The sequence below is a fragment of the Plasmodium fragile genome, assembly GCF_000956335.1.
Source record: "Plasmodium fragile strain nilgiri unplaced genomic scaffold supercont1.71, whole genome shotgun sequence".
Lineage (NCBI taxonomy): Eukaryota > Apicomplexa > Aconoidasida > Haemosporida > Plasmodiidae > Plasmodium > Plasmodium fragile.
Window position 1 is genome coordinate 95,088 of NW_012192651.1, and position 12,347 is coordinate 107,434.

Consider the following 12,347-nt stretch of genomic DNA (forward strand, 5'->3'; position numbering starts at 1 on the left):
CCCATTCGCCTGCATTTTTGGGAAAGCAACACAGCATAGCGACGTCACAAAATGTCGTGACACGTTATTTGTGACGAGATAGGTACATACGAACCCATACACCCCCCTTTCGTGATGTGTTGACATTTATCGCACAACGACAAATAACACGTAAAACTTCGCCAAGCTAGCGGGCCCCAATACAGAACGGAATCAACACTCGTGCTATTTTGCAAATTTGAAAAACGACCCGTTAGTAGTTACCACACTAGTGAGCAGTTACTATGGCATATAAGCACATATATAAAGCAGGAAGTCACTTTTTTTTTTTTTTTTTTTATGCCAATTTAATCAACCTACATTGTTTAGGAAAAACCAAATTTGTACATGCCCTAATCGAGAATACGCCTTTCCTCTTAACTTAGAAAAAAACAAGTTACTCCACGTAACCCATTCACCACACCATTAGTAGAAGGAACCATGCAGAGAAATTTATACCGCGTCGCATTTCATATCGTGTACATTTAAAATGGGAACATATTTTTGCAGAGGCAGCACGATTTCTACGACCACCAGCCCACATATGTGTGCCTGCACGTTGCACACAATAACAAATATAATAGCCGAAACAAAACCAGAAAACCCCTTCCACTGCAAATAATTTTTGGCTCATGTTTTTTTCACCGAGATTTCGCACAATTAGCATTGTCTCTGTATCCTTTTTTTTTGTTACAATTTTTTTAAGTCTTCTTTTTGTTCGCCACAATGATAACGCGGTCAGGGGAGTGGTTCTAAATATTGGCCACCACTCAACACATCTAACATCACAGAACGCAGCACCCATGATTTACCAAGCACTCAATTTTACGCAGAATAAGAGATTAGCTGGCAGGTACATGAGACGAAAAAGGAACGCTCTTTCTTTTCTCAATTTGGAAAAAAAAAAATTACCACACCTTCTGTGTTTCCACAGTGAAGATTGCGAATACTGCAACAGTATGGAAAAGCTGCTAACCAAATTAAAGGAAGAAGAAGGGGTTAACCTTTTAAAATTAGAAATGTATGAAAATTCATACAACTTTGAGTTGCTCCAACAGCTGGATTATGATAATCTATGTGGAGGGTTGCCTTATTACTATAACTTGAAGACGCACTACAATATTTGCGGAGCTACAACCTACCACAACTTGAGGAACTGGGCCCTGGACAAAAAGTGCAAGTAAGCACATTACGGCGTACGCAGAAATGCACGAAAAGTTATACAGCACGCGAATTCGTCGTAGCAATGTGGACATATACTTATTAAGCAAAGCGCAGCCAATTCTGTTTTTATCTACCATGGATTGATATATAGTACCACCTTTTTTAAGCCAACTTTTAATTTACCAATAATTTTTTTTTTTTTTTTTTTTCCTTATAGCCCCAATGAGCCTCCCAGTGAAGAATTTTAAGTAAAGACGGGAAGAAATGAACGTCGCACATGTACACGGCCCATTTGGACGTAACAAACGCGGGGAGTTTTTCTACCTTTTTGGAGCGTCTCTCCGGAAATAATTCGAATGTGATAAACATATCGTTCTTCTTTGGGCTGACAATTGGACCAAAAAGGCACGAGGTGCTAGTACACCCAGCAGAGAGGCAAAACTGCTTCAAAATGTTCATAACAAAGGAAGGAAAGGGATGTTATGTTGGCGTTCTTTCCCCATACGTGTATGTATTTCCATTTCTGCACTTTTGGCATTTGACGCTCGACGCTTGCGCGCAGTTATGCGTATTTGGCCCTGCTTTACCTTCACATTTACGCTAACGTTAATTTTAATTTTTATTTATTTTTGTTTTTTTTTTTACGTTTTGAATTGTTAAAAATATTTGCGCATCCTTTTAGCCCATGATTTTTACCCCCCGCTAAAATCCCATCTTTGCTGTTTTGCCGAGGTGCCTTGTGAGAAAAAAAAAAAAAACACGAGGAACTTTTCTTATACGTGCCCAATGCATGCACCACGCGTATTATATAATCAGATGGCATAAGAGATGACTCGAATAAACGCGCATCCTCACATTGATAAAACTCGAACGTTGGGGCGAATTAAACTTGCAGTGAAAACACTGGGATTTTTTGTCCTTTCAATTTGATCTTACCCGTTTATCACTTGTGATGCTTTTTCATCACGCCATACATATTTTAACAAGCAGCAGTTTCTTCTTTTTTTTTTTTTTTTTTTTTTTTCCGCCGCTCGCCTATTCGCCAGTAATCATTTGGCATATTTAGCCATAATTAGCCATACTTCGGCTCACATGACCACAATTGGCGGAATTTTTACCCTCTCTTAACCATCGCTCGTTATGCATAGTTGAGAGAATTTTTTGTTATGAATTATTCCTTTGCAGCCTTTGCAGTTGTACTGAGGACTACGCATAAAAGGCAAATATAATAACGTACATACGTACTGAACGTATAGTATGTACCCATTTCTGTCAAGTCCAACTGACATGCTTAACCTGTTTTGTTGCTGGGGCCATATGCCCCCCTCAATCAACAGTCCACGTATCAATATACATTTTTATTCACGAATTCGTGTATATATAAACTTAGCAAAACAGAACACACCAAGTGACATTTGATTTGGTACATAGTTATACGTGTGCTTCCCTCTGATTTGGCTTTATGTTTTTTTTTTTAACTCCACGTTGTTTGCGTATTATTTTATTTTATGAAAAACTTTTGAAACAGCTCATTTTGTATGTTGGGAAAATTCAAAGGTTTTTGAAGTGTCCCGCACATGAGCACTACACGCAGTGGTTTTTTTTTTTTTTTCCTTACGCATGTGTGTATGTGCCTTCTTAAAATAACGTGGGAGACTTCCTAACCTTTGCCTCAACGCGTGTTCCCCTTTGGCTACTCTGTACAATGATATTTAAGCAAGGGGCGCATAGCATACCGTTAACGTACGCATAAGCCATACGTGACATAGACGGGGAATATATATTTTTTTTTTAACACACAAAAAGGAGAAAAACAAAAAAACGTATTTGATAGCGAAAAGAGCATCCTATTTTTTAAGTACCAGCCATTCCGAATATACAATTGTGGTGACCTGTATTTTTTTTTTTTTCCCTATCACCACACCCTCCTCCGCTCCAAGTAGTCGTACTCAGCAAAAGACTCAATATGGCAATATGCAGAAAGTATAACATTGTGCTCCAACTGGTGTCCCTTTTGTTCATCTACAACATCATAAAGAGTGCATTTATAAACCTATCAGGAAAAGAAAATGAAGCGCACTACACAGGATTTCACGTGCAAGGATATAACTGGAACTTGTTTGAGAAATGGAAATCTATAAGTCCGACAGAAAAGCTAGAATACAAAATAAATTACAACCTTGGCCTGAATATAAATGCGGAGATTGGTGATTTTGGGGATTATAACTCTGATGTGAAAACGGATTTGATTCTGTTTAACTATGACAAAGACAAACGGATGAGTACTATCTATGTGCACATTTTCAGCGTGCATGAAAACAAATTTGTGTATCACACGGAAGCCAATTTGGAAGGACAAATAATGAACGTCACTGCAATTGATCTCAATTTTGATGGCGCTCTAGATGTCCTCGTGCTGTTTAAAGACCCCAAGGATAGTAGCAGAAATCCCAAGTATTATATTGCCTCATTTTTGCAAAACGAAAATGAAAAACTGGAAGAAGTATTTAACTCAAGAAAAAAAGAAATGGAAAATGAGGACATATCAGATCCAGAATATGGCACGTACATAACACCTAGTGTAACGGGTGACGAAAAGGCAGGTGCAAAAGAAACCAATGATAGCATCTACTTCAGTAATATTCACCCACTCGTTTGTGATATAAATGATGATGGGCTCCCAGATCTTATAGGACAACAACCTTCCAATGAGCCAGGTGGCTTTTCGCGTTTTGTATGGATTAACAAAAATGGGTCATTCAAAAGTGCACTGTGGAAAAATATGAAACTTTTTGAAAAATCAGAAGTAGGAGAAATTACGAACCCTAATTCAAGCGCAGTTGTAGACATCAACGGAGATTGTAAAGCAGATTTGGTCTTCACTATATATGATAAAAAAAATGCAAAAAAAAACTCCTCTCTCGAAATCTGGCTAAATAAAATTGTGGATGGAAAAAGCATATACGTGAAGCATAAAGAAGATTATATTTTACCACCCAATTCTTTACAAGTCCTGTTTGGAGATTTTAATGGAGATGGATCCATCGACATTGTAGTTCCAACGTGTATCAAAAGCTCCTACTGTAACTACTGCTGTGTTAGTGATGATAAAATATTTTTCATCCCGAATGTTCAAAAAAAAATATGTGATCATTCTTGGCAAAAACCAGATGAAAGTAAATGCAGATTGGCATCCAACTTATGCTCAGAAAGTGACTTCACTTTTGTACAAGAATTAAATGATGATTTTGTATCGGTGGTAGATACATCTGGCTTGCACTTATCAGGAAATGCAGACTATCCCTACTACCTAAGCGTCGGAGATGTAGATGACGATGGGTTCTTAGATCTACTAATAACATTAAAAAATGATAAAGGTCAAAAGTATGTACGAATTTATAAAAATGAACAAAAGGGCATATATGAAGAAAATAACATAGACATTCGAGGCTTTTTTAATTTTTACCAATTCGTTACATCCCCAGATGAAATCGTCACAGATGTTTACAATTCTGCTTTCTTTGACATATTCGAAAATGGAGTATTAGATATTCTCATCTTTGGAAAATACAAAGCGTCTAGCAAGCAGACCAAGTATGGCGCTGTAGGGTTCATCAGAAGCAACGAAACGGATTCCCTTTTCCTAAAGTCTACAGCCTTAAATGGCATATGTGTTAACGACTGCTACAAGGAGAAGGATAAAATAACCACCAAAACGTTAGGGGGAAATGCCCATGGACCCACATTCAAAATTACCGTCGTTGATGTAAATGGTGTTAAATCAAGCAGAATTGGAATTCAGAAAAGCCAGTCCGCTCATTCCCCTTTGCAATTACCCTATGTTTTGTTTGGACTAGGTAGAACCAGTAACTACGTGGAAGAGTTCTATGTCGGCATGCCCACACATGAACAGAAATATTATAACATGTGGGTATCTATCATCCCTAACTCGCATATCATCGTCATTCCATATCCGCTGGACAACTCGAACAAGTGGCAAATTCAGCTCTCCGTCAACCCGTCCAAGAAGTTTTACTCCATCATTTACATCACCCTCATTTGCTTGACTGTCATTGGAATTCTCATTTTCATCCTGGACAGACGTGAAAAGGTGGAGGACTCCAAGGAGGAAATGGGTTTCAAGAGTCACTTCGTCATCGGTTGAGGGGGACCACTGCAAAATATGTCAACCCGGTGCAGGTCTGCTGAACTTCAAGGAGCGTGCCAAGCAACCCCAGTTGCAGCACCAACTTGTGGAACCCCTGCGGAACAAATTGCACACATACCCCTTTGGGAACAAAATAAAAATGAAGTTCATTTTTCATCCCGCAAATATGCATACTCATGTTTTGTACCTAATTTGAATCTTTTTAATTTCTTCATTTGTGTCTCCATTTCTTTTTTCTTTATTTTTTTTTTTTTTTCATTTTCCTTTTGCAATATTGACAAAGTTCCCATTTTATGCTCACCATCATGCTGCTCTTTTTTTTTTTTTTTTTTTTTTTTTTTTTTTTTTTTTTTTTTTTTTTTTGTGAAGAATTATACGAAATATTAAACCAGCTAAATTCAGGGGGAGCTATTTTTTTTTAATTTTTTTAGTGTATTTATATTCATGTAGACAAAAATGATATGTTGATTTAGCCTCCCTGCTTTTTTTCGCTGTTTCGCTGTAACTTTTTGCAATATAACTTTTTTTCCCTGTTCCCCTTTCATTTTAAAACATTATAAAGCGCCGTTGCTCTTTTAAAAAATGGTAACATTTGTAAAACGGACGAACGCAAAGGGTAAAGAGGCAACTTCAAGCAAAGTTACAAGCCTACTTTACTACGGAAAGGGTGGTAGACCTTCCATGTATCTCAGTCAAGGAACTGCTCTTTTGTTGCTCCGCTGAATGTTTTTTTTTTTTTTTTTTTTTTTTTTTTAATACATACATTTTTATATTACCCACTAATTGCACTGCTTTGTATATACATTCGGAGATCCTCACAAAATCGTCCCCACCAGGAGATAATCAAAGTGTATTTTACTGTCCATATTAGTGTCATCATTTTTTTGGGGGGTCGTATTTTTCAGCAAAAACGTGCAAATTAAGATTCTTCCTTTTCTCCTTCACCACAGAGCAAAGGTATTTCCACCTCCCACACGTCAACCTGTTCCGCGCTTTGTTCAATCCGTACGTTGTCTCTTCATCCTTCTTTTTTGTAATTCACGTTGTTTTGTCATGTTCAAAATGAGGTGCGTCATCCGAGGCATAAGCTACCTTTGTCTATTCATGGCACTTACCAATACCCTGGTAAGGAATAAACCTTCTATTTTTTTCTCCTTACCAGTTTATTCGTTTGGCAAACAGGACAAGTGCACCGCTGCAAATGTGCATTAGCTATATACTAATCGTTCGCACCTTTGTTCTCGCTACACCGTGGGCACATATGGATGTTCACATGAATATACAGATGCATGTATACATGTGTGTGCCTCGTCTTTTTTTTTCCATCCCCGATGTACAGGCGTTAGGCTTCAACTTCGACAACGGGATCACACAAAAGAAATATTTGGTCCTTCCAAGTATTCAACCTTTCCCCTTAAATAATCTACATCACCAAATGGGTTGACACGTTACCCCTTCTGATTTGCGACATCCCCTTCTTCTCTTTACCCTTCAGAATCTTATTTTGACTGCAAAAATTATAATGGTCAGTAGAAAATGGGGAAGCTGTGTTCAATACGATTTTTTCAAACAACCATCAGCTAAAGGTGACAAATTTTAATCGCCTGTTATTTCTTCTTCATAGTTATAAGTAAGAGGAAATCTTCCCTCAGCGTCAACCATGGACAACTGGTTGGAACCAAAAAATTATTTAATCCAAAGAGTAACTCCTCGCATGTGCATAGAATTGTACATTCTGACCCTGCTTACATGAGTCTGCAAATATAACGACGTTCATTTTCAAACAAATTTGTTCACCCGCCCCGTCTTACTCAAGTACTGTGACGAAGACCCCTTCTGCAACTACTTCCTATATAATGGCACAAAGCAAGAAATCCGACTTTGCTATGACAAAAAATTTGTCCTTAAAAGACCAATACATGACGAAATGTAACATGAGAAGAGAGAAAAATTTGCAAAAAAAAGAAACTCCTTTGATGATAAGCTTAGCTTGGTAGGAGCACGAACCCCCTATGTGGACATCACCCCCATGAGCTTCCCCTCGTTGCAGGTGGCTTACCAGCGTGAAGGAAAAAATCTTTGAGCAATTCGCCCCCGCTCTTGTAAACACACAAGGAATATGTAACCACAAGGTGGACAAATTTTCATTTCAAACCCTAAATGAAGCCATAAAAAAGGCAAAGGTAATTGAAGCCCAGTGTAGAGACTTCCCTCAAGTGGTGTTAACAACGGCCCATTATATCAACTGCTCCTCCAAAAAAAAACTTTTCGCAGGAAAAAATGCAAAACTTTATGGTACTGAATTTTCAGCCTATTCTGAAAGATGGTAACAAACTGGGTAAGGACAAAAAAAAAAAAAAAAGGTGCCATGGACAACGGACACTCGCATGGACACTCCTTGCCGTTACAACACTAGAAGACCTCTCACCAATTTTGCTCACCCCCGGTTTATCTCCCCCGTCCCCTTGTAGAAAACAAAATTGAAGGGTACTTCTGCGAAGTCATAGATTACTTCGTCGATCGGGAAAGCTACGTCGTGTTCGATTTTGCACAGTTGGAAAATCCTCATCAGTCATGTCTCAGGACGAAGAAATGTGGAGCACGCGGATCGGTGATGAAAAACATATATACATGGGAGAGCCAATGGATCGAACAGGCACTCCACACGCTTCTTTATTTGGGAGGAAATAATTCCTCAATATGGGGACAAACATATGCACATAGCCTGTATCAGCTACATGTGTAATTTTGTGTCTCTTTTCTGTCACCGCAGATACAACCAGATGATAGCAAACATGAGGACGGTGTCAACCCAGGAGATGTGGTAGAAGCTCACAAATTTTAAGACTTAAGATATTTCCTCTAATGTGCATACGGTTTTGTCTGCCCTGCTCTCCAATCAACCCAAATGGGTGCTTACATGGCGCATGTTGCATTTAATGCTTGAACACAAGGAGGGAGAAAAAGAAAGTTTAAAAACTTTTCAATGCATCCCATATGAAGGGTTAGCGGGAGATGTACAAGCTGCCAAGGGATGAATATATGTTCCCCCATTCGTGTAGTACATATGGGATGCTTATCCTTACCTTTACATGAGGGAGAAACGTGCCAATCCCAATATTCATGCATATTGTCTACATGTATATTGCGCGAATGGATGATCCATTTTACCGTTTCTTCATAGAAGCATCAGAGTGATGATTTTAAATTGCTTAACGAGACACCTTGTGTGCGAATAAGAGCATGGTGAACGGGAACAGACATGTGCCATTGTCCAACTGCACAATTATTTATGTAAAAGAGAGCACTTTCGGCGTCCATCAAATCGATTTATTTGTAACATATTGAGCGTACATGATAAAATACTGTCCGATTTACACATATGAATGATGAAACTATTACAACTAAATAGGAACGACCACCGTTGTGGCGTTCGCTTGGGTAAACATAAAAATGGAAACGTGTTCAGAAGGGGGCATTTGACCTCCCTGCAGTTCTTTTCCCATTAAGGCGTGAATTGGTTAAAATCGGACACGGATAAAAAGAGGCGGAAAAAAGTTCGCTCAATTTTGGGTTTCATTTTTCTTGTCTTTCCCCTCCATTGTGCCAACCACTTTTACCTTATCAACTTGCTCAATTGGGAAGGTCAAAGTAAACAATCGTATCATCAACATTGATGGAAAGGGAACCCCTAAATGAAAATTAATTGCTTATTTCTGCCCATTCTACATGAAAAAAAAAAAAAAAAAAAAAAAAAAAAAACAGAAAAAGGGGGGAAATTTGCCTTCTGCCTCGCCGCTGCTTAAGCCGCAAAAAGGATAACGCAACACGGTTCGCATACGCTACCATTTATATGTGAATGGAAAAACAAGTTGCCACCTTTGTCAATTGGACCAGTTGAGTTATCTTCTATATGCCCGTTTTTTATTTTAAAAAATGGATAATACTTCCAAAAATGGCAAAGCAAATTTTTTCCAAATTTTTCAACAAAAAATGACTCCATTTCTCATCATTTTGTCCTTTTGATCGAATTCATTTTTTTTCTTTACGGTTGTTCAACAATTTTTGTATGTGCTTTTTTCCGCATGACGCAATTTTAAAATGTACTAAAAAACATGTGGCGACATCGAGCTAAAACCCTGTATAAAATTTGCATAGGTTTTACGAAACGACACCCAAAAAAAAAAAAAAAAAAAAATCTCGTACTCTTTTGCTTTCGCCCGTTTTTTACCTGCAAAGAAAGCTGCCATTTTTTTTTGTTCCCTTTACAATAACAGTATGTTTACAAAGCATTTGCTTTTAAAAATTGCAAACTCATCTATTTTTATAAAAGCGATATGACTGCTTTATCTTACCGATTTGAATAGATAAAAATACATATGTTATAGTACCATATTTCCTTATGCGACGCGGGGAAATTCTTGTTTTTTTTTTTTCTTTTTTTCGTTCCACTTGAAGGTTTTGCTCTTACGTTGTTTTGAACAGCAACAACGAACGAAATTTATAAGTTATTGCATTGTATACTTATCCTACATTGTGGAGTGGCATATAAAGGGCATGTCCACTTTAGGTAAACGTAGGAGGCAACACTTACAAGTGCCCATTTTTTGAAGTCTCTACTATGCATTCTATTTTTTATATGTAACTGCGTATCATCGCGACCGTGAACATAACACGTGTGCTGTCATGGGGTTTGTATATGCGTACTAATATGCTCTTGTGCTAATGAATAAGTGGACGCCATTTTGCCAGCCTACTGTTTCAGCCGTGTGAACCCACCCATCTCTCTATCATAGCGTTCACGAAAGGTACACCCCACCCCCCTTTTTTATTCCTCTAACCGCTTATGTGAAGGGGCGACGTTTCATGTTGTCTGATGAGCGACCCATCTTTTCCTCCGTGTCGATAATTGTATCCTTCGACGAAGGACAGTCTAACAATTCCGTGCGCATAAAAGGCATAACAGAACAAAATGGTGAAGCTAGGAAAAATAAGTAAGAGGCAACCCCTTAAACAGAAATATGCCATCACAAAGAAAGTAGCGGCACACAAGAAGAAATTAAAAAAAATCATTAAAAAAACAAAAATACATAATAGAAGGAGTACGAAAAAATCTATGAAAATACCAGAATGTATTTTTAAAAAAGACATATTAAGTAATATAAAGATAATTTCTTCGAAGAAAAAAAACAAAAATAACGATGATGAAGACACATGCAAGGAATTTAACTTGGAGCAACACGATGATTGCACGTTGCAGAATATGATGTTTCAGTTGGACATGTCCTCGGAGGGGGTCCCGCAGGAGAAACTAAACCATGTTCCTCGCGGCGCACTTCTAAATGATGGCACCTTGGATGGTAGCACAACATGTGGAAGCGCACCTGTAGACGAAGCTAACGCATGTTCCCTACCCTTTTACAACTATCTCGATCTAAAATTCGCGACAAAAATGCACTTATTTGAAAAGGCAAAGGAAGAAAAGTATCCCTCACTAAACGAAAAGTACTTACACCTGGATAACCTACTAGAAATCATACGAAATTGTGATGCCCTTTTTTACATCATAGATGTTAGGAACCCATTAATGTATTTAGAGGAAGATATAATAGACTTCATTAAGCAGTGCAAAAAGCAAGTCATTTTAATTTTAAATAAATGCGATTTGGTAGACGTGACTCTAATCCAACAATGGCTACATTTCTTTCGCACCTCTTTTTTAACAATACCCTTTATATGTTATGAGAAGCAAAATATGAGCTATTTAGTCGTAGAAGGAAATAATGCAGCCCCCCAATTGGCACCAGGGCGTTCAAATAATATCCCCAGCGACAGTACCAACTACAAAATATTTGTAAAGTCACTTGTGAAAAACTTGTTTAACACGAATAGGAAAATTACCTATGGGGTTCTTGGACACACATATACAGGAAGAGTCAGCTTCATGCAATCTGTCCTCAGCGCTTTCGAATTAGCAAATCGCATAAACAAAACAACAGTTATTAATCTTGAAGAAAATATTATTGTGTACACAAAATGTGGCATCATTTTAAAAAAAGACCTTCATGGCATTGGTCTAATTAAAAGATTACATGTACTAAGCAACAAAGACAGATTAACTTTTTTAACTGAGTTTTTGCTTAATTTAGCGGGCAAAAATTTATTAAAAATTTTAACCCTTATAAACAGAGCAGAAATTGCCTACGAGTACAAAAATCACTTTGGCAAAGATAAGGACAAGTTGCAAAAAGTAGAAAAAAAAAAAGAACTCATTGGCTTAATTTTATTAAAGGACCCAAATGAAGAGGTTGAAAATAACAATATTAATTATAAAAATGTTACCAAACTGTACAATAAATTATTCTTAAACAAAATTGCTTATTACGTTATCCCTAAGACCAAGTTGTCCCTTTCACGTGAAAAAAATAATGACACTGTTGACCAATTTTCAAGCACCTCTATGGACATTTATCCCAAAGTTGATGACTTTGTATTTTCCCAGGACAGAATGTTTGATGATTTTATTATTATAAAAAGTGACATCATGTGTCAAGCTTAGCCGTGATGGTGTAAAGTGCACTCAACCATGCCTACTTCGAAGCATGTCGAGCGAAAGGTTGTCTCTCCACAAAAGGACACCATCAACATAAACGCGGGGGAACATTTCTTTCCTACCTGCCGGCACCATCGCCACACGTTCGTGTCGCTTGCACAATGTAGCTGAGAAGAAAACTTTGTGCAACCTTCAAAAAGTAAAGTGGCATATTGCTGCGGATACACTGCTACAGAAGGATTAAAAAAAAAAAATACGCGCGCCATTCTGTAGTTATGTGGCATCCCCCATTTTGTGTCTCTTTTTTTCTATATACATATTTTTTTTTTTTAATATGTACACTCCGTTCGTGGTCTTACTCCCGTTCGGGGCTATTTCATGCCAAACTTTATAAGTGGCCTGTGGCAACATCCTGAGGAGACACACTTTTCTCAGTTTGCACTT

The 12,347-nt window shown here is 37.8% G+C and overlaps 4 protein-coding genes across 4 annotated transcripts; all 4 read left to right on the forward strand.

Annotated features, from left to right (window-relative positions):
- Positions 1-821: 821 nt before the first annotated feature.
- Positions 822-1,202, forward strand: AK88_04678 (uncharacterized protein; the record flags this gene model as incomplete). The annotated part of the gene is made up of 1 exon (XM_012482286.1): positions 822-1,202. The coding sequence occupies one exon, from the start codon at positions 822-824 to the stop codon at positions 1,200-1,202; it is 381 nt and encodes a 126-aa protein (XP_012337709.1).
- Positions 1,203-3,148: 1,946 nt separating this feature from the next.
- Positions 3,149-5,347, forward strand: AK88_04679 (uncharacterized protein; the record flags this gene model as incomplete). The annotated part of the gene is made up of 1 exon (XM_012482287.1): positions 3,149-5,347. The coding sequence occupies one exon, from the start codon at positions 3,149-3,151 to the stop codon at positions 5,345-5,347; it is 2,199 nt and encodes a 732-aa protein (XP_012337710.1).
- Positions 5,348-6,412: 1,065 nt separating this feature from the next.
- Positions 6,413-8,195, forward strand: AK88_04680 (uncharacterized protein; the record flags this gene model as incomplete). Its single annotated transcript, XM_012482288.1, has 9 exons — positions 6,413-6,475; positions 6,690-6,747; positions 6,846-6,875; positions 6,975-7,021; positions 7,167-7,279; positions 7,401-7,533; positions 7,625-7,688; positions 7,822-7,961; positions 8,124-8,195. The coding sequence occupies 9 exons, from the start codon at positions 6,413-6,415 to the stop codon at positions 8,193-8,195; spliced, it is 720 nt and encodes a 239-aa protein (XP_012337711.1).
- A 2,127-nt stretch (positions 8,196-10,322) lies between these two features.
- Positions 10,323-11,909, forward strand: AK88_04681 (uncharacterized protein; the record flags this gene model as incomplete). The annotated part of the gene is made up of 1 exon (XM_012482289.1): positions 10,323-11,909. One exon carries the CDS (start codon positions 10,323-10,325, stop codon positions 11,907-11,909), a length of 1,587 nt encoding a protein of 528 aa, XP_012337712.1.
- Between the last annotated feature and the right edge of the window lie 438 nt (positions 11,910-12,347).